At 35.9% G+C, this 23495-nt stretch overlaps 1 protein-coding gene across 1 annotated transcript in view; it reads right to left on the bottom strand.

The window, feature by feature from the left end:
* The window catches only part of DCC (DCC netrin 1 receptor), a 980012-nt gene that overhangs the window by 34543 nt on the left and 921974 nt on the right, over positions 1-23495 (bottom strand). The window contains exons 26-28 of the mRNA XM_053701117.1: positions 10980-11139; positions 10513-10514; positions 5262-5474 (exon numbers count right to left, since the gene is read on the bottom strand). Of these exons, the coding sequence (XP_053557092.1) occupies positions 5262-5474; positions 10513-10514; positions 10980-11139 (375 nt within the window). The remainder of the gene's footprint in view (positions 1-5261; positions 5475-10512; positions 10515-10979; positions 11140-23495) is intronic.

Raw genomic sequence — 23495 nt, 5'->3', positions numbered from 1 at the left:
TTTATGTATTTCTTTTCACTTTTTAACTGAAGAAAATAATATTTTGTAAGCAGAGCTTTTGCAGTTCAGCACTTAATATTAATTGGTTACGTTCATATAAACCGCTAAATATAAATAATTTATTTTATGCAGTAAATGCAACTTACAATTCAACAATGTAATAACATAAAGGTAGTTTAGTTTTATTAAACATATCATTTTACTAACAAACATTTGTATATGTCTCAAACACGATAGATAAAACTATTCTAAATATTTGATGCTAAAATATGCAATATCAAGAAGGACATTTTTTTCCACATTAACTTCTCTTAAACCTGGTTTACTTCAAATGTAGCAGATTAGTTCAGCAGCTTAAGGGAATTTTCACTTGTAAAGAAAATGTATTGAATTTATTTCAGATCTAAAATTTGTAAGCTTAACACTTCATCAAGCATTTTCAATTTAACTTGAAAGGCGACTAAACCAATCACTTATATGACCGTGTTTATGATTATTATACAAAATGACAGCTCAGCCGCTAGTAAAGAATATTATACGCAGGGAAAAACTCAAATCTTGTATGTATAGAGAGGTGGAAATAAAAGTTATTAGAAAACATAGTTTTCTGTTGGCTATATTATAATATCAAAAAGAAATCTAAATCTAAAGGGACATGAAATCCAAAAAATGTATTTTGACTCAGATAGAGCATGCAATTTCAAACAACTTTCAAATTTACTATTATCAAATTTTCTTTGTTCTTTTGGTATCTTTTGTTGAAAGCAGGAATGTAAATTCAGGAGCGTCAACGTCTGGAGCTCTGTATGGCAGTAGTTTTCCAAGAATGTTACTCTTATGCAAGAGCACTAGAGGGCAGAACTTTAGACAACCACTGAGGCATCTCTTCAACAAACAAAAACATTTGAACAAAGCAAATTTGATAATAGAAGTAAATTGGATTTTGTTTTTATTATTTAAATTGTATGCTTTGTTTGAATCACAAAAGAAAATAAGTTGGGTTTCATATCCCTTTAAGAGAAATGAATGTTATATATTTTGTGCAATACATACTATAAGAATGCACAAAGTTGGGGGGCGGAGCCAGCCATCGAAGAGACTAGCAGCACATTCAGTGAGCTCCTGGCTCTATATTTGATTATTGAGCTTTAATACTGAAAATTGAGCCTCTTTGGGGATTATTCTCAACATTAGTGTCAACATAGATCCAGATCTCCAGTTGGGAAAGCATACCATACTTCTAAACAAGCGGAGAAGGCACTTTATATATGTGAGCCTGAACGCTGTCTGAACTGATTAGGAGACAGCGATAGCTAGGCTGTGATAGAAGACGATACCCTTGATATAGAGCTTTGTGGTGGAATACCTTTTTCAAGGCAACAATGACAGAGTTACTTGAAGACAGACTCTGTAATTTACTAGGGGATCATATACTGAACTTACATTTAGCGCTTTTGGAATGGCGTGAGAAAATAAATGTGCGCCACATATCCCAAGATGGCGCCGAATTACAGCTTAGCACTCCTTCCCAGGGGGTGCCTTGCATTGTACCTGCCGATAAGAGGATCGCTATGGTGGAAGACAAAAAGGGGACAAGCTTTGGTGGCCAAGCGGAGTGGGTACTGGATGTGCAAAAATTGAATGGCTATACACCTCTGTACCAGAACCATACTCCGGAGCTGAGGGAAACATGCGTGAGAGAGGACGGAGGAGCAGCAGTCACCTCGGATCATATGGATGTCAATATTGTTACTGGGCCTAGAGACAGTGCGATACCTTGCGATTTCCAGATAGAGGTTGGCCAGGCTCAGAGAAGGCGGAGGGACGACGGAGGTAGCCTGAAACAAGCTGGAAGGCAGCTGATTCTGAGGCCCGGCGGGCAAGATGACTTATACTTGCCGCTGCCAGAAATCCCCATGCACCTGGACTGTGTTCTCCAGTATTGTTCCGGTTCTGCGATTCAGAAACATAATGTGGTCTCTACGCTAAAATGGGCAGCTTGTGGAGGTGTGATACTATATAAGTCACAATCATTGTCACAATACAGATATGGCATCGGGTAAGGACATTTCTGACTGTACCTGATCCTTGCTGCCGGTTGCTTGAACTATCTAAGCTTACTACTGTCAACGATGCCTTTACTAGTTAGATGTTTTTTACCTCAAGCTCTAGAGTAGCACCCGATTACAAGACTCAGTCTAAACAAAACAAGCATGGTGAAATCCTCTATCAGCATGGGAACCCTTATACATTTATTCTACAGAGACTGCACATACTAGTTTATAAATATGCAGATGCCCTATCTCTGTTTTTGTCTTTTGTTTTTTTTGTTTTTTGTTTTCAAAGTTCTTTGGTCTTAACTCCTGCCGAAATGCTTATGTTTATGCTTACACAATACTAGATATTGACACTACAATCCCTGGGACATTGAATGCTCAGGTTACATATAGGGGTCTATATAGTGTCATCTATACTGATGATCTTCTCAGAATATAACCAGCTGATATCTACTAATGTAGTGAAGTTACTATTTGCTATATAGAGAAGCAAAGTTTGCTATGAAGGGCTAAATTATCCAAATTTTTATCTTACTTTTAAGTGTGTGAATGTATTTATATTTGTGCACTTCTATTTACTACAGCCTTTATCATTGTACAAGTTATATTAAGACCTCCGCTATCTGTTGGTAGGTACAGATGTGACTACCCTTATATTTTATATGCTCAAACCCCAATATATTAGACTATATCTTTACATAGTAACACATATTGCTTTGTTATGCCATCTGAGCTACGCATGTATTTGTATTTGCTTTTGGGGGTATGCTGGGTGTCCTAAGTGGCCCATTGCTACTAGTTAGTGGGTGTAGGATATATATTGTGTACTGGACATTAGGAGAAGTAACATGTTCACTTTATTCCCAGAGTATTTGAGAGACACTCTGGTTCATAGTTTTTATGAACGCATTTATAGTATAGCACTTGTTTTGCTCTCTAGCTTACCATGGTCATGTTATAACACCCATTGCACTCCAATGTTTTCTCTCTGTCAATATTACAGTGACAGGTGTACCATTGGTATGTCAGTTCGCACCTTAAAAGTTTATATCCTGTTTCCATTTATGTTGCTGCGACATGTTAAATGATATAACTCCATAAACACAGCATGCATGTTTATCACTCACGTGGTACAGGTTCTGGATTTTATTATTTTGTTCTACTGATAGAAGTGTGCATTAGGGTTCTGATCTAATGTCCCCACTACACTCACCCCCTGAAGATAGAGTTGTTTAGGCTTGACACTAGCGCTCTCTGAATTGCTGCTGAATCTGACTGGCCGCGCGTTACATATTTTTTTTTCTACTCTTTAATGGAGACACATGCAGCTGTTCTGTTGCTCTTTCTGTGTGCTCTCACTCATATTCACTTATATGTGCTCTGTTCAAAATTGTGCAAAGTTTGTTCACCCATATTGTTGACCCATTGAGTGAAGGTGATGGTGCACTTTATATTGGACTGCTATACCTCTCTGTATGTATTTTTCACCCCACCTGAAGCAATCATGTGGTAGTTGCCCTAGTTAATCCGTTCTACCTTGCTTCATAGTCCTAATCCAGTCAAACCATTTATACTATAATACTCTCCCTTAGCCATACTATACTAGCTAGATTACACTAAGGTTTATTGAGAGGATCAGCATTTTGCCTCCGGCCTGGGGGTATAGGGCCCATGCCCCTAGGTAGGTGATACAGTGTACTTTTGGATAAATACGGCCTTAAATGCACCACTACCGGCTATTATTTGGGTGGAACTTATATGTTTGGCGATCTAGTTTTGTTTTTATTACAGGGTCATTGCTATCAACTCTCTATGTTTATTAATTCTTAAGATATGTAAACTGTTATTTACTACCTGATTGGCTGGCACCGGTTTTCCCCCCCTAAGGGGTTTCCCCTTAGTAGTAGTTTAATTATTAAACATAGGAACACAGATTCCATTAAAAACCTCCCTCTTATTGTACTTAAAGATGTGACAAGGCAGCGGCTAATGATATTCCCTCCCCTATTTGGTTTCATGTTAGTCCCACTCTCTTACGATAAGCTTTTTTCCAGTTGTCAGAGACCCAAATGTGGTCCTTTTGGTTTAAGATGAGGGTTATAGTCCAGGGCCTTGATATGGCCCAATATGTAATATAATTGAAAGTTCTATATTTATTTGGTCATTTATAGACCCCAGGGCCTGAGGGTGTCCCTTTATGTTAATTTGAAAATGTATCTATCTATAGACCTGAGGACCCAAAAAGAGTCCTATATGTTATAGACCTAAAAAACCTGAGGAAAGCTGTTATGTTCCCTTTGACCACATAGGAATTACTATACTCTATGCAATATTTTTGACTATTAGCTCTTCAATACCTAGCGTTTTTCTAAATGTAAGATCCCATTAATGATTTTACGTATGGTTTGTTATGCTTAATGTAATGGAAGAGATGTATACTTTGGATAAATGTCCTTACGGGCTAAGGGCATATGTTTGTGGTTGTAATGTTCTGTACTGTATTATTATTTGCCTCAATAAAAAAAAAATAAAAAAAAAAAAGAATGCACAAAGTTTTCCCTAGTATTTCATAAATAAGGTGTCTGTTTTTTAATTTAATCTGACCTGTTCTAGAAATGTATTTGACCTATATAAGCGTCTTCATTTGCTGTGAGGAGACTAAGCAATAGCACAGACCCTTCTCCTATTTCTCAGTGTTATTGTCGCTCGCTGAGACAGATAAAAACATAAGCAGACCAAGACCGAGCAAACTCCCTAGTAGCTAAAGACTTTTGGCCTCTTTGGACTAAGTAAATGCCAACACCAGCTGACTTCCCATTTGTATAGCCACATCTTCTTCTGATGAGTTTTCTGCAGTCAAAATGTTAACCTCAGTGGGCTGGAACTGTGCAAATACAGATACTGCAGACAATTTGTCAACAGAGCATAATAATATTAACTGCTCTATGGTTACCACTATACCAAATATTTGACATTTTGTGTCTTATTTTAGTTGCTGAGTTTCTTTAATTTATTTGATAAATAGAAATAACGGCTATTATGAATGTTGTAGTAAAAAATAGCCTTAATTAAATATACAAATAATAACATTCTGTGGGTGCACACTAATAAAATGTACATTGATAAAAATAAAAAATAATACCTAAATGGATTATTAAACCTGTAATTATTGAGCTGGGAAATATCTGAAATATAATGGGTTACCTGTTTGAGACAAAAGTGACGTATAAGGAACTTTTGGCTCCATCGCGGTCATGGGCGGGGGTAACAAAGGATTGGCAAAACTGCGGAGTGGATGTGTTGGCCGTACACATGCAGTTGGAATTGTTCGACTTGGAGCATCTTCACTAGTGGAATGTTCTTGTTGTGAGTGTGGTAACATAGATGACTGTTGAGTAGTTGGACACTCGCTCACCGCTAGAAGAAGAATTAAGAGAAAGTAGGTCACTCATTACACTGAAACATTTTGTATATAATTAGTATTTAGATGTTCTTGACTCCTCTAAATATATTAAATGCAATTAAATGTAGTTAAATAAACTAAATTGTATATGTTTAAGCAAAAAAGTCATATGAAAATGTAAAAATAAAATGCTCTTTTTTGATACACTGTGTAAAGGGAGTATTTACTGCTAAAACAGCACACTTAGGTGAAATGCGTTGATACTCTTAAAGAGGACAGGGTGAATAAGCCAATAAAAACTGCATACATATGTATCTACCAATCAATGGCTTATCCTGCACAGAACCAGCATGGGAGCACTACAACTGACCATCTTCGTATTTAAACCCCTTGGGGGGGGGGGGGTAAAAAGCATAGTAAAAAAAAAGATTGATTTGTCTAAAATGCCCTAAGAAAAAAAGAACATTTTATTTTTACACTGCTGATACATTAACTTAAAGGGACAGTATACTGTAAAATAGTTTTTCCCTTAATGTGTTTACAATTGCTTTTTTTACCAACTGCAGAGTAAAAAATTTATGAAAATTTGCTTTTTAAGGTTTATTTCTGTATATTAAAGCTCTGATTTTGTGTTTTGAAGCCACAGCCTAATAAAATAGGTTGAGCTTGTAGGTATAATCAGATCTCATTACTGTATCACATTGTGCACATATACCTGCTTCTTTATCTTATATCTGTCCTTAAAACAATCCTCAATACTTTGAGAGAACAATGGCAAATCAACATTTTATTACCTTATCTCTGCTTTATCACACTGGGAGTGTAATTTCTTCTGCTGGCTGTGTTTACAAAGCTTATCTATAGCTGGTACGCGCGGCCACAAACTTTCAGAATAGGTGGGGATACCACATGCTAAATTAACAATTTCAAATGTCAATATATGGGTAAAGGAGCTACTTGTAAACAATTTAATACACTCCAGCAGGTAAAGTGGATCATTGGGAACAAATTAAAGGGGAGAAAAATTTTGAGTAAACTGTCCCTTTAATCAAATGAAAATGATAAATTATTTGACAGCTCACCTCTAAAGTATAATACAGAACAAAATATAAAAAACTCCATACATAATGTATACTTAATGGCAAGGGAAAATTACATAAACTAACAAAACTAAAATAAAATAAAACTTGTATTTATAATTATCTCAGTCTATATCACCTCTTAATACCTTATTATTATTATCATTATTAGTTATTTGAAGAGCGCCAACAGATTCCACAGCGCTAATACTTTGTAACATGTATTGAAATGTGTAAATTAATTGCTACACAATTATAGACAAAGCCATTTTTAAATGTAAATATGAAAAGTTTTGCTCAAATTACCTATAACACTATAATGACTGCACTACAGATTTATAAAACATTATTTTTATATCCCCACTAAAAATATATCATACAATATATTACATTGCATTTAACACAATGAGAATTTATTTTAGCTCAAATGGCAATTGATTAAATTTTATTTTTGTGTTTTATATAAATTAAGTTAAAAAATAAAAATATGTCTCTTGAGGATGCATATGATACATAAAAAAATCCATAATTTATAATTGGTAACATTTTCAAAACAGATCAAATTTATAACAAACATTTTTAGTTGATTTCCTGTTGCTATTCTATAAGGTGTAGATTAGTTTTTGTTTTATTTGAAAGGAAATCAATAATAAGCACATTTTTTAAAAGCACATGTAAAATCTAATACTATTCATTAATGTCCCAGATACAACAAACTTACACTGATTTAAAAAACAAACAAAATACAGATTAATGCTATTTAATACAAAGGGTACATTTTAATAGTAAACCACTTACATTGTGTGATAAATATCCAATTAACATAAAGCAAAACAAATAGATATAAGTGGATCAAGCATATAAAAAGCATATCTACCAAATGCATTTTCAAAGTCCATTTAATTATTATTTCATTTATAAATGTGATGGCTAATAGGGATATGAGAAAATGTTGGCACATTTATTAAAAACAGTAACAAATGCTGAACGTCTGGGTTATTCTATACTTGTTTTTGTGTGGGGATACTCACATTTCCATTAATGAAATGGAATTCTCAAATATTAAAATTAATGTTTGAATATTTTCATATAAATATTCAACTGCTTTTTTTTCTCATAGACATCAATTTAAAGGGACAGTATACTGTAAAATAGTTTTCCCTTAATGTGTTTACAATTGCTTTTTTTTACCAACTGCAGAGTAAAAAATGTATGAAAATTAGCTTTTTAAGGTTTATTTGTGAATATTAAAGCTCTGATTTTGTGTTTTGAAGCCACAACCTAATAAAATGGGTTGAGCTTGTAGGTATAATCAGATCTCATTACTGTATCACATTGTGCACATAAACATGTTTCTTAATCTTATATCTGTCCATAAAACAATCACCAGTACTTGGAGAGAACAATGGAAAATCAACATTTTATTACCTCATCTCTGCTATATCTCACTGGGAGTATAATTTCTTCTGCTGGCTGTGTTTACAAAGCTTATCTATAGCTGGGACCTGCGGCCACAAACTTTCAGAATAGGTGGGGATACCACATGCTAAATCAACTATTTCAAATGCCAATATAAGGGTAAAGGATCTACTTGTAAACAATTTAATACACTCCAGCAGGTAAAGTGGATCATTGGGAACAAATTAAAGGGGAGAAAACTTTTGAGTAAACTGTCCCTTTAAGGCTATTGCAATAAATGTTCAAAAGTAATTTTCAAATTTTATATTCACTGTTTGAACATCAGCATTCATTTTGTAGAAATATTCTAGTACCAGAAAAGATGCCAATGAGAACTTGCATTCCACTAATTGAGTGACAAAATAATGACACTTCTGATTGTTAACTTCGTGGATTTTAATATTTTATATTTGAAGCTTGGCAGAATTTAGAGTATATTCAGGGGGACTTCTTAACAGTTCAAGCTACTTATGTAGCAAAAGGTTGGATTAAATTATATTAGAACAATTTATACCTTTCACCTATATCCATCTGTAACAAACAGAATGTGAATCATTCAAGCAGATGACAGCATAATTTAGGGAAGAACTGATTCCTTTTTCTCTCCCATTGGCTTTTGGAATGACCAAAGAATGGCACCTCCCGAGTAGGAAGACATCTGTATATACTAAACTGAATATAAAGTATGTAGCTAATAACAGTATCTGGAGGCTATGCTGCGGAAGAAGATTGCAAAATATGTAGTAACTCAAGCTCGTGCTAGAACAATGTCATAGTCAAAGATAATGGCTGGGATATATATGCTGGGACTCTCTTTGGCATCTAAAGGGTTAATGGAAGATGATAACCCTTCAAGAACAGTCGTGCTGGCAACATTATTGCTACCCCATTCTGACTATAGCTACTAGATTTTGACAACCACAATATTGTCATCGGATTGACATTCCCAACAATGGCTCCGTAAGAAAGTTTGAAAAACAATTAAAAGGAACATAACCGTCAAAAAGATTCCGTACATTTTTACAGTTTTATTGTTTTTGTAGGGTTGTTACCTTGTACAATATATTAACAAGTTCTATCAAAAGGACTGGTTTTCTTTTGGAAAAGCAATTTGTTCCAGTCTGCTTAGAAATGTTTGTGGTTCTGTTTGTTTCTTCAGCTGTATAATATTATGTTCCAATGCTTTGAAGTATTCTACTTTGAAGGCATAATATGTCATAACAGAGCCGACATGAATTTGTTAAATCATCTCCTGAGTGCTTGTTGCTTTGATGAGTTCTCTGTACTCAGAAATTCTCACACACCTTAATCATTAAATACCCAATAACAAAAATCGCTGTCACTTCTTACTACATATATGTCTGTTTGTTTGTAGGCTTTGAAAAACTGTAATTCAAACAAAACTACATGTGATTCCTATTTTTTTTCATTACTTAATTAATGTATTTTAATGTATCATTTGGATAAATAAATAAAAGTGTCGGGCATTTGATATGTTCATGATAGGTAAAACCTTACAAAATGCAAAGCAAATAATAATACTGATATACTGAGTAAATATTCAGGTCATAAAAGGATCTGAAAAGTAAATGAGGAAAATATTGTATTATGAATGACTGAAGGTACATCAAATTAAAGAGTCATTAAACTGAAAAATTCTCTACCATTCATGCAAAAAAAACCCCCAGCAATTAAACATGTTCTTCCATGAAAAAAGGTTAAGTTGAAACTGTTTAAACAGTTTATAACAGAGAATATATATTTGTGTATATCAGATGAGTCTGTATTGCTCACATACTAATAAGGATTAGCACAGTGCAATATGTGTACAAGGACACGCCTTCACCAATGTATTTAACAAAGCTCGATCCTAGGCATCCTGCTCACAAAATGCAGTACCGGATTTCTCGTAGAGACTCTATTACAGCAGCCTGATCAAATTCACATTGAGTTTTATCTATTTTTGCATGAATGGTCAATTATTTGTTGTGTATGATTTAAAATATATATATATATATTTTAATTGTGCACTTTTGTAATGTATGCGTCTCCTTCTCATCCAAAAATGCAGTATACACCCCTTAGAGACAAAAAAGGGAACTAGAACTACTGGTGAGGATTTTTTAGATCATCGGGCCCATAGAGAGCAATAGAAAAAAAACATTTTAGTATCTCTATTTTTCACCATCCATTTCTAACCTTCTAAACCTTCTTATTTACATAGCTTTTCTATAACCAGTACTTACGTATTGAAATATGCAATATTGGTGTGGATATGGTAGGCAAAAGCAGCTATCTTAAATGGCAAAGTAAAGGTAAATGAGTTATTTTTAAACAGTTTAATAACAGTTTAATAAACTCCTGCTGCTATATTGGGTCATTGGAAACACATTAATGTTAGTCCCCGGTCTATTAAAATGCCTCATTTTATCTGGCTGATAGGATCAACTGTGACAAGTCTACTGTGCTCCTGATAGGAAAATCCAAAATGTAAATATCTCTGTAAGCATACCACATCTCTCCCAAAGCGTAAGCTTGCTGGTGCTAAAAATGCTTGTGATCATGCTAAGATACATATGCAAACATAAAATCAGCTTATTTCCTTCTGAATTTTCTTCATTTTAGTTACAGGGTCCAATCCAGCCCTATTTGCTATAATTTGTGCATGTGTCATCATCTATAGAGTGAACAGGTGAACATTAACATTCTATGCAATCAGTGTTGAAAGTAATAAATATTATAGTAGTAAATATAGTCACTATATCATCAGATACTAAATGAACATATTAAAGGCACAATATACTCTCCTTTTCAGCCAGTGAACATTAATTCACCAGCTATATACAAACATAAATATTCTGCTAGTTTTTCATGTACAAATTCTTTTAAACAGTTTAAATCATTTAATATTTCTCTAGTTGCTGTTGTTATATGAAATTAGAATTTATTACATAATTAACACATTTTTAGTAATACAATTACTTACTTCGACTTGTTCCAAAGCCTCTGTCCACTGACAGTGTAGGGAATGGTACTGGTCGTAGTGTGAACTGTGGATGTGGGTACCCACATGTTGGTGAAGGAAGGATACCTGGGTACTGGGCACTTTCTAAAGTGGGCACAGGGATAGCACTGACAACAGCTTTAAAAAAAAAAAAGAAAACCACAGGTTTACCACTGTCTCAGTAGCTTATTTCAATATTCAAGATAGCTAAAGCCTTCAACCACTTTATTTTGAAGCTAACATCCTCAATCATTACTTTTCAACACATAGAATCAGACATTTTATTAAAACATACTTTTATATTTTTGATGTACTTTTTTTATCTGGAAATTGGTCATTTGTGCAGTGCAGACATTTTTTTTTTCAATCCTCCTTAAGTTTCATAAATAGTTTAACGTAATATAGGAAATCAGGACGTGAGATAGATGTGTACAAGGCTTTCATTTTAATGGAGTGGAGGTGCCAAGATAAAGGGACATGAATACCAAAATGTGTCTTCCATAATTCAGACAAAGGGGTAGATTTATCATAGAGCGAGCGGACATGATACAATTTAGCGCATCATGTCCGCTGCACATTGATAAATGCCGACACCATACGCTGCCGGCATTTATCATTGCACTAGCAGTTCTTGTGAACTGCTGGTGCAATGCCGCCCCCTGGATAAATTTGCGGCCGCTATCAGGGTGTTTCAATCAGCCCGATCGTATAGGATCGGGCGGATTGATGTCCGCGGCCTCAGAGCAGGTGGGCAAGTTATGGAGCAGCAGTCTTTAGACCGCTGCTTTATAACTTCTGTTTCCGGCGGGCCTGAAGGCTCGTGCGAAAACCGGGGCATCAAGCTCCATATGGAGCTTGATAAATCGGCCCCAAAGTATATCATTTTCAACAACTCTTAAGCTTCCCTCTATTATCAAATTTTCCTAATTCTCTTGGTATCCTTTGTTAAAGGAGCAGCAATGCACTACTGGGAGGTAGCTGAACACATCTGGTGAGCCAATAGCAAGAAGCATGTAAGTGCACTTCCCAATTACCAGCTAGCTCCCAGTGGTGCTTTGCTGCTCTTTAGCCTACCTAGGTATGCTTTTCAGCAAAAGATACAAAGAGTACAAAGCATATTAGATAATAGAAGTACATTTAAAATTCCTCTATCTGAATCATAAACAGTTAATTTTAAAGGGACAGTCTACACCAGAATTGTTATTGTTTTAAAAGATAGATAATCCCTTTTTTACCCATTCCCCAGTTTTGCATAACCAACACTGTTATATTTATATATTTTTTACCTCTGTGATTATCTTGTATCTAAGCCTCTGCAGACTGCCCCTTTATTTCAGTTCTTTTGACAGACTTGCAGTTTAGCCAATCAGTGATGGCTCCCAGTTAACTTCTAGTGCATGAGCACAGTGTTATCTATATGAAAAACATGAACTAACACCCTCTAGTGGTGAAAAACCTGTTAAAATGCATTCTTAAGAGGCGGCCTTCAAGGTCTAATAAATTAGCATATGAATCTCCTAGGTTAAGCTTTCAACTAAGAATACCAAGAGAACAAAGAAAAACTGGTGATAAAAGTAAATTGGAAAATTGTTTAAATTTACATACCCTATCTGAATCAAGAAAGTTTTTTTGGGACTAGACTGTCCCTTTAAGTGGCAAAAAGTGTAGCAGAGTTTACATATATAAGCAAATCTTTCTGCAGAACAAGTAAGATTTATAAGGTGAAAAGTGTGGAAGACTAAATACTGCAAAGAGACCTTTTTTCTCTAGGAAAGTGATTTTGCTTTTAAGTACCTATCTGTCAACTATCTCTCAAGTAATTTCATTCATATGAATGAGCGTCATTAAGGGATGCTGAAATTATTATTTGTAGTAGTATAATTATTATTATTGATATAAAATGATTGACATTTCACTTACAATTAATAAAGCACTGACAGCTGTGCCCTGCAAATTATTATACTAATCACTACTTCCTGCTATTACTCCCAACTTCCCAAAAATATTCATAGGCTTATAGGAACATTCTACTTCCTACTAATTTCAACATTTTTAAAGGGATACTAAACCACATTTTTCATGATTCAGATAGAGCATGCAATTTTAAGCAACTTTCTAATTTACTCCTATTATCAATTTTTCTTTGTTCTCTTGCTATCTTTATTAGAAAAAGCAGGAATGTAAGGTTAGGCGCTGGCCCATTTTTGGTTCAGCACCTGGTTAGAGCTTGGTAATTGGTTTGCTACATTTAGCCACCAATCAGCATCCGCTACCCAGGTGCTAAACCAAAAATGGGCCGGCTTTTAAGCTTAAATTCCTGCTTTTTAAAATAAAGATAGCAAGAGAACAAAGAAAAATTAATAATAAGAGTAAATAAGAAAGTTGCTTAAATTGCTTGCTCTATCTGAATTATGAAAGAAAAAAGTTCTGTTTAAATGTTTTTGTTTTTATATGGATAATAGAACATTTTTAGTGCAGTATCCCTTTAAAGGGGACATTCCAGTAAAAATTGAAATGCACATAGATGAATTACATCTTTGAATAGAAAAATATCTAAAATATACATATACCTGTATTAGCAAAAATTCTTTTATCAAAAGTTATCACTGTCTTAGCGCAAACATTTTTTTTTCTCTGCACGTGCATGTGCTAGATATTGTCAGTGCACCAGCATTTTAAATAACGCAGATGTTTATAGCTCTGGGGCCCCATTACATATGCGGCGTCGCCCAGAAAAGCCGGCTACGCTGGTTTTTGCACGGGTTTGGTATCCCATATACAGGTGAAACTCGAAAAATTTGAATATTGTGCAAAAGTTCATTTATTTCACTAATGCAACTTAAAAGGTAAAACTAATATATGAGATGGACTCATTACATGCAAAGCAAGATAGTTCAAACCGTGATTTGTCATAATTGTGATGATTGTGGCTTACAGCTCATGAAAACCCCAAATCCACAATCTCAGAAAATTAGAATATTGTGAAAAGGTGCAATATTCTAGGCTCAAAGTGCCCCACTCTAATCAGCTAATTAAGCCATAACACCTGCAAAGGGTTCCTGAGCCTTTAAATGGTCTCTCAGTCTGGTTCAGTAGGAATCACAATCATGGGAAAGACTGCTGACCTTACAGTTGTGCAGAAAACCATCATTGACACCCTCCATAAGGAGGGAAAGCCTCAAAAGGTAATTGCAAAAGAAGTTGGATGTTCCTAAAGTGCTGTATCAAAGCACATTAATAGAACGTTATGTGGAAGGGAAAAGTGTGGAAGAAAAAGGTGCACAAGCAGCAGGGATGACCGCAGCCTGGAGAGGATTGTCAGGAAAAGGCCATTCAAAAGTGTTAGGGACTTTCACAAGAGCCACCACACACAGATGGATCCTGGACATGGGCTTCAAATGTCATATTCCTCTTGTCAAGCCACTCCTGAACAACAAACAACGTCAGAAGCGCCTTACCTGGGCTAAAGAAAAGCAGACCTGGTCTGTTGCTCAGTGGTCCTCTTTTCTGATGAGAGCAAATTTTGCATCTCATTTGGAAACCAAGGACCCAGAGTATGGAGGAAGAATGGAGAGGCACACACTGCAAGATGCTTGAAGTCCAGTGTGAAGTTTCCACAGTCTGTGTTGATTTGGGGAGCCATGTCATCTGCTGGTGTTGGTCCACTGTGCTTCATTAAGTCCAGGGTCAATGCAGCCGTCTACCAGGAGATTTTGGAGCACTTCATGCTTCCTTTCGCAGGCGAGCTCTATGGGGATGCTGACTTCATTTTCCAGCAGGATTTGGCACCTGCTCACACTGCCAAAAGCACCAAATCCTGGTTCAATGACTGTGGGAGTACTGTGCTTAATTGGCCAGCAAACTCGCCTGACCTGAACCCCATAGAGAATCTTTGGGGTATTGCTAAGAGAAAGATGAGAGACATGAGACCGAACAATGCAGAAGAGCTGAAGGCCACTATTGAAGCATCCTGGTCTTCCATAACACCTCAGCAGTGCCACAGGCTGATAGCTTCCATGCCACGCCGCATTGAGGCAGTAATTGCTGCAAAAGGGCCCCAAACCATACAGTATGCATGCTTATACTTCTCAGAGGTCCATTATTGTTCTACAGGTATGTACAATCCTTGTTTTATTGATTGCATGTAATATTCTAATTTTCTGAGATTGTGGATTTGGGGTTTTCATGAGCTGTAAGCCATAATCATCACAATTATGACAAATCACAGCTTGAACTATCTTGCTTTGCATGTAATGAGTCTATCTCATATATTAGTTTCACCTTTTAAGTTGCATTAGTGAAATAAATGAACTTTTGCACAATATTCAAATTTTTCGAGTTTCACCTGTACAGCGCCGCATATAAATGCTGCACGTATATTTCCACCGTCGCCCGCAATTTTTACTCCTATAGGCTAACATGGGACCGCATCGTAAATCGGTATCCAATATCCAGCGCAAGGACTTATGTGGCGAAAATGGAGAAACCTTACTCCATTTTACCTCGCCATAAAAGGCAGCCGTAACAAGCCTTGCGTATGGGAGCACCGTAACTCCCAAAAATGCCTGCAAAAATAAACTAACACCTAACGCATGCGCAATGTCTATCTACCTGTCAACTGCAATAGCTAATAAAGTGTATTAACCCCTATATCCGCCATCAAACCCACACCGCAAGTAATAACTAAATTATAAACCCCTAAATCTTCCAACCCCAACATCTCAAACTACCTATTACAACTATTAACCCTTATTCCGCCATTAACCCACAACGCAATAAACCTATTAAAGTATTAACTCCTAAACCGCCAAAGCCCACAACGCAATAAACCTATTAAAGTATTAACCTCTAAACCGCCAAAACCCACAACACAATAAACCTATTAAAGTATTAACCCCTAAACCCCCAAAGCCCACAACGCAATAAACCTAAGCCCTAACCTAACCCCCCTAACCTAACACCCCCTAAATGAACCAAATTACCTAATTTACAAAAAAAATAAAGTTACTATTAAATTAAAAAAAACTAACACTATTTTAAAAATACAAATAAACTAAGTATAAATTAAAGGGACAGTCTAATCAAAATTCTGGAATAGACTGTCCCTTTAAGCTACAATTACAGAAAATAAAAAAATCTAAGATTACAGAAAATAATAAAGAAAATTACCAAATTTTACAAAAATTATATTGGGTTTTATTTTATTTAGATAGGGTGGGCAGTAAAAGAGCTGAATGCCCTTTTAAGGGCAATGCCCAACAAATGTCCTTTTCATGGCAATGGGTAGTTTAGGGTTTTTAGTGTTTATGGCTACTGGTAGTTTATTAGATAAGGGGGTGTTTTTATTTTGGGGGGCCTTTTTTATTTTCATAGGGATTAGGTATAACGTTTGCAAAATTTGGTCATTTTCTTTATTATTTTCTGTAATCTTACGCCTAGATTTAGAGTTCTGCGTTAGCCATATAAACCAGCGTTAGCGGATCCTAACGCTGGTTTTGGCCGCCCGCTGGTATTTAGAGTCAGTTAGGAAAGGGTCTAACGCTCACTTTCCAGCCGCAACTTTTCCATACCGCAGATCCCCTTATGTCAATTGCGTATCCTATCTTTTCAATGGGATCTTTCTAACGCCGGTATTTAGAGTCTTGGCTGAAGTGAGCGTTAGAAATCTAACGACAAGACTACAGCCGCAGAAAAAAGCCAGGAGTTAAGAGCTTTCTGGGCTAACGCCAGTTCATAAAGCTCTTAACTACTGTGCTCTAAAGTACACTAACACCCATAAACTACCTATGTACCCCTAAACCGAGGCCCCCCACATCGCCGCCATTCTATTAATTTTTTTTAACCCCTAATCTGCCGACCGCACACCGCCGCAACCTACATTATCCCTATGTACCCCTAATCTGCTGCCCCTAACATCGCCGACCCCTACATAATATTTATTACCCCCTAATCTGCCCCCCCCAACGTCGCCGCTACCTACCTACAATTATTAACCCCTAATCTGCTGACCGGACCTCACCGCTACTCTAATAAATGTATAAACCCCTAAAGCTAAGTCTAACTCTAACCCTAACACCCCCCTAAGTTAAATATAATTTTATTCTAATGAAATAAAATAATTCTTATTAAATAAATGAATCCTATTTAAAGCTAAATACTTACCTGTAAAATAAACCCTAATATAGCTACAATATAAATAATAATTATATTGTAGCTATTTTAGGATTAATATTTATTTTACAGGCAACTTTGTATTTATTTTAACCAGGTACAATAGCTATTAAATAGTTAAGAACTATTTAATAGCTACCTAGTTAAAATAATTACAAAATTACCTTTAAAATAAATCCTAACCTAAGTAACAATTAAACCTAACACTACACTATCAATAAATTAATTAAACAAACTACTTACAATTATCTACAATTAAATTGCAAAAAAACCAAACACTAAATTACAAAAAAATAAAAAAAGATTACAAGAATTTTAAACTAATTACACCTACTCTAAGCCCCCTAAAAAAATAACAAAGCCCCCCAAAATAAAAAAATGCCCTACCCTATTCTAAAATAAAAATTTAACAGCTCTTTTACCTTACCAGCCCTTAAAAGGGCCTTTTGCGGGGCATGCCCCAAAGAAAACAGCTCTTTTGGATTTAAATAAACATACAATACCCCCCCCAACATTACAACCCACCACCCACATACCCCTAATCTAACCCAAACCCCCCTTAAAAAACCTAACACTAAGCCCCTGAAGATCTTCCTACCTTGTCTTCACCACGCCGGGTATCACCGATCCGTCCAGAAGAGGGTCCGAAGTCTTCCTCCTATACGGCAAGAAGAGGTCCAGAACAGGGTCCGAAGTCTTCATCCTATCCGGAAAGAAGAGGAGATCCGGACCGGCAAACATCTTCATCCAAGCGGCATCTTCTATCTTCTTCCATCCGGCGCGGAGCGGGACCATCTTGAAGCAGCCGACGCGGATCCATCCTCTTCTAACGACGTCCTAAGTCCGAATGAAGGTTCCTTTAAATGACGTCATCCAAGATGGCGTCCCTCGAATTCCGATTGGCTGATAGGATTCTATCAGCCAATCGGAATTAAGGTAGGAAAAATCTGATTGGCTGATTGAATCAGCCAATCAGATTCAAGTTCAATCGGATTGGCTGATCCAATCAGCCAATCAGATTGAGCTCGCATTCTATTGGCTGTTCCGATCAGCCAATAGAATGCAAGCTCAATCTGATTGGCTGATTGGATCAGCCAATCCGATTGAACTTGAATCTGATTGGCTGATTCAATCAGCCAATCAGATTTTTTCTTACCTTAATTCTGATGGGCTGATAGAATCCTATCAGCCAATCGGAATTCGAGGGACGCCATCTTGGATGACGTCATTTAAAGGTACCTTCATTCGGACTTAGGACGTCGTTAGAAGAGGATGGATCCGCGTCGGCTGCTTCAAGATGGTCCCGCTCCGCGCCGGATGGAAGAAGATAGAAGATGCCACTTGGATGAAGATGTTTGCCGGTCTGGATCTCCTCTTCTTGCCGGATAGGATGAAGACTTCGCACCCTCTTCTGGACCTCTTCTTGCCGGATAGGAGGAAGACTTTGGATCCTCTTCTGGATGAATCGGTGATACCCGGCATGGTGAAGACAAGGTAGGAAGATCTTCAGGAGCTTAGTGTTAGGTGGGTTAGATTAGGGGTATGTGGGTGGTGGGTTGTAATGTTCGGGGGGGGGGGTATTGTATGTTTATTTAAATGCAAAAGAGCTGTTTTCTTTGGGGCATGCCCCGCAAAAGGCCCTTTTAAGGGCTGGTAAGGTAAAAGAGCTGTTAAATTTTTATTTTAGAATAGGGTAGGGCATTTTTTTATTTTGGGGGGCTTTGTTATTTTTTTAGGGGGCTTAGAGTAGGTGTAATTAGTTTAAAATTCTTGTAATCTTTTTTTATTTTTTGTAATTTAGTGGGGGTTTTTTTAATTTAGTTTAGTTGATTTAATTGTAGATAATTGTAGGTAGTTTGTTTAATTAATTTATTGATAGTGTAGTGTTAGGTTTAATTGTAACTTAGGTTAGGATTTATTTTACAGGTAATTTTGTATTTTTTTTTAACTAGGTAGCTATTAAATAGTTCTTAACTATTTAATAGCTATTGTACCTGGTTAAAATAAATACAAAGTTGCCTGTAAAATAAATATTAATCCTAAAATAGCTACAATATAATTATTATTTATATTGTAGCTATATTAGGGTTTATTTTACAGGTAAGTATTTAGCTTTAAATAGGATTAATTTATTTGATAAGAATTATTTTATTTTGTTAGAATAAAATTATATTTAACTTAGGGGGGTGTTAGGGTTAGAGTTAGACTTAGCTTTAGGGGTTAATACATTTATTAGAGTAGCGGTGAGGTCCGGTCGGCAGATTAGAGGTTAATAATTGTAGGTAGGTGGCGGTGACATTGGGGGCGGCAGATTAGGGTTTAATAAATATAATATTGGGGTCGGCGGTGTTAGGGGCAGCAGATTAGGGGTACATAGGGATAACATAGGTGGCGGCGGTGTACGGAGCGGCAGATTAGGGGTTAAAAATAATATGCAGGGGTCAGCGATAGCGGGGGCGGCATATTAGGGGTTAATAAGTGTAAGGCTAGGGGTGTTTAGACTCGGGGTACATGTTAGGGTGTTAGGTGCAGACGTAGAGAGTGTTTCCCCATAGGAAACAATGGGGCTGCGTTAGGAGCTGAACGCTGCTTTTTTGCAGGTGTTAGGTTTTTTTTCAGCTCAAACTGCCCCATTGTTTCCTATCGGGGAATCGTGCACGAGCACGTTTTTGAAGCTGGCTGCGTCCGTAAGCACTGCTGGTATTGAGAGTTGCAGTGGCGGTAAATATGCCTGTACGCTCCCTTTTTGGAGCCTAACGCAGCCCTTCAGAGAACTCTCAATACCAGCGTTGTTTAAAAGGTGCAGGGGAAAAAAAACACGTGTAGCTAACGCACCCCTTTGGCTGCAGAACTCTAAATCTAGGCGTTAGATTTTTGTATTTTCTGTAATCGTAGCTTAAAGGGACAGTCTACTCCAGAATTTTGATTAGACTGTCCCTTTAATTTATACTTAGTTTATTTGTATTTTTAAAGTAGTGTTAGGTTTTTTTAATTTAATAGTAACTTTAGTATTTTGTAAATTAGGTAATTTTGGTTCATTTAGGGGGTGTTAGGTTAGGGGGGTTAGGTAAGGGGGGTTAGGGGTTAGGTTTATTGTGTTGTGGGCTTTTAGCAGTTTAGGGGTTAATAGTTTTAATGAGTTTATTGCGTTGTGGGTTAATGGTGGATTAAGGGTTAATAGCTTTAATAAGTAGTTTGCGATGTTGGGGTTGGCGGATTCAGGGGTTAATAATTTAGTTATTACTTGCGGTGTGGGTTTGATGGCGGATTTAGGGGTTAATAATTTAGTTATTACTTGCGGTGTGTGTTTGATGGCGGATTTAGGGGTTAATAATTTAGTTATTACTTGAGGTTTGGGTTTGATGGTGGATTTAGGGGTTAATAATTTAGCTATTACTTGCGGTGTGGGTTTGATGGCGGATATAGGGGTTAATAGTTTAATTAGGCTTATTGCGTTGTGGCGGGTTGTCGGTTTAGGGTTTATTACATTTATTATTAGTAGTGAGAGGGGGGATTGCGGATATAGGGGTTTTACGTGTCGGGCTTATTTTTGGGAAGCGTGTTAGACTTTTACGGGAGATTTGATTTTTTTTTTACTTTTTTTCTAAAGTGCCGTAAGTCATTGGCGACTCTAGAAATTTGTATTTACGCTCATTTCTGGACATCGCTAGTTTATCCGACTTACGGCACTTTATAAACTGCTGGCGCAATATATGTAATAGCCCGATGTGCGAGGTGAAATTACGGGCGGTGCGGGTTGCAGCGCTTGCGCTGAAGCCTGCGCCATATATGTAATTGCGCCCCTTGTCGGGCCTTGTATTATATAAGCAATAAACACTTTGTGTCATTACCAGATAATATAAACACTTTAGGCTCTCTGAGCAAGTGCTGTGTTCGAAATGCTGGTGCACGGTGCATACTTAAATACCATCTTGAAACAGCTATAGCTTTTACTAAATTCCAATTTTGGCTGGAATGTCCCTTTAAGCTTTAGGATGTGCATTTTGTTTATTTAGTTATTTAAAAGTCTGATCTCTAGTAATAAATAATTATTTTATTTTTTTCAATTTCAGAAAACTGATGCAACTTGAGAAAAGGAAACAAGTTAGTTATTTTTTATGATGTTAAGAAAACAGAAGTTAAATTAATATTTTTAAAAATTAATATTTTTTAAAAATTAGATCGTGGCCATTACTTAAAAAGCATTTCTGCAATGTATTGTGGCTTGTTGACAATTACATTTCTATGTGACACTAATGCAAAAGTTTGAAAGTTGAAATACTCAAGCAAATCATGTTGTGCTTTTACAACTATGCAGTTCTGATTCACAGAAGCAATTTACAGTGCCCTGTCAAATGTTATATTCAGCGCAAGAACGCCTTTACATCAAGAGATAGAAACAAAACAGATTTGGCCCCAGCTTGCTGGTATTTTTTTCTCTAATACTTTTCATATTGCCTCTCAGTATGCAATTGCTGGAATGCAAAACAAAAAAAAACAAAACACTACATTGTAGTAAATTGAATTTGAGTAATTTGTGAATAACATGCGGCATTGTTATATTGATTTAAAGCAATCTCATTTGTGTTTACCTGATAAAATAAATATAGATTATACTATTAAGAAACAGAAAAACACCTCTTGCAACTGCACTTGTCTCATTTTAACTTCTGTTTTTTTTTTCAAAATGCTACAAATTATCTAAACTAGCTGTCTGACCTGAAGAAAGATTTCAGCTACAATTTTTTTTTATACCTCTTTAAGGAACTGTGACAAGCAAGATTTTTGCTCAAAGCAAGAAGTTGCTAATTTTCCTTTAAAGGGACATTGTACACTAGATTTTCTTTGCATTAATGTGTTGTGGATGATCTATTTTTATAGCCCATCTGGGGGTGTTTTTGTAAAAATGTATAGTTTTTCTTATTTTTTAACAACATTGTGTTGATTTTCAGACTGCTAACAAAGCCCCAAATGTTTAGATGTATACTGATGTATACAGACTTTACATTGTTTCTGTTTGTATAATGAGTCTATTCATATGCAGGGGAGTTTTTAAAAAGTTTTATACTGGATTTTTATATTAGTGTCTGTGCATATTATTCTTTACAGTAGTGTCTATTACATGCAGGTAAATGAAAATTGGTTTATACTGTCCCTTTAACTAAGAGAGATTGACCTCCTGGTTGATAAAATGTGCACCTCTCTGCCAATCAAAAGGTTCCATTTTATAGTGTGTACCAATGTGATGAATAAAATATATATAAAACATATATAATTCATTTTTTAAGACTATTGAGTACTATTATTATTGTTGTTTTAATTATTTATTAATTTTGTTTTTGTTTTATTCATTTTACTTTAAATCTGGGTTTCTATGACTTGCTCCTTTGTAAATTAAAATGATTGTTGCGCAATGCATGGCTGAATAACTGTGAGTTTCCTTGGAAACCGATCACTTACTTGCTTGACCAACCCTTGAGAACATAAATTCTGCTTCTACCTCAATCCCAGATATATACACAGTGCCGTCCTACAGTGTAGACATTAAAATGTGTTTATCTGATGAATAACATCAGTGTAACTGACTAAACAGATATTTATCAAACTGTAGATAAATTGTGAATGTGTTAGTTTTCAAGCCAAAAAAGAAAAGAAAAATCACTTTCAAACATAAAACAACAAAACAATATTTACTCTGGTTTAAGAAAAAAATATGAAATGGCTTACTAAATAATATATGCGTATATGCTAATTCTTTATCAGATGCAGCCTCTTATTGGCTGTTCTTTGCAATAATGTGTGCACATGACCTGCCAAGCAAGTGGCTCTTTGAATAAGTTGCCTATTTATTTAAAGGGACACTGAACTCAAAATTTTTATTTCACGATTCAGATAGAGCATGCAATTTTAAGCAACTTTCTAATTTACTCCTATTATCAATGTTTCTTCATTCTCTTGCTATCTTTATATAAAAAAGCAGGCATCTAAGCTATTTTCTTGGTTCAGAACTCTGGACAGCAGTTTTTGATTGGTGGATGAATTTATCCACCAATCAGCAAGGACAACCTAGGTTGTTCATAAAAAAAAATGGGCCGGCATCTAAACTTACATTCTTGCATTTCAAATAAAGATTCAAAGAGAATGAAGAAAATTTGATAATATGAGTAAATTAGAAAGTTGCTTAAAATTTAATGCTCTATCTGAATCACAAAAGAAAACATTTGGGTTCAGTGTCCCTTTAACCTTTATTCCATACAATCCGAGGACTAAGAAAAATAGAGCTAGGCATAAGATGTTTACTATATAACTTAAAGAGCCCTTAT

Source organism: Bombina bombina, chromosome 2 (genome assembly GCF_027579735.1).
Source record: "Bombina bombina isolate aBomBom1 chromosome 2, aBomBom1.pri, whole genome shotgun sequence".
Classification (NCBI taxonomy): Eukaryota; Metazoa; Chordata; class Amphibia; order Anura; family Bombinatoridae; genus Bombina; species Bombina bombina.
Note: the sequence above shows the minus strand (reverse complement) of the source record. Positions and strands in the feature narration are given on the sequence as shown.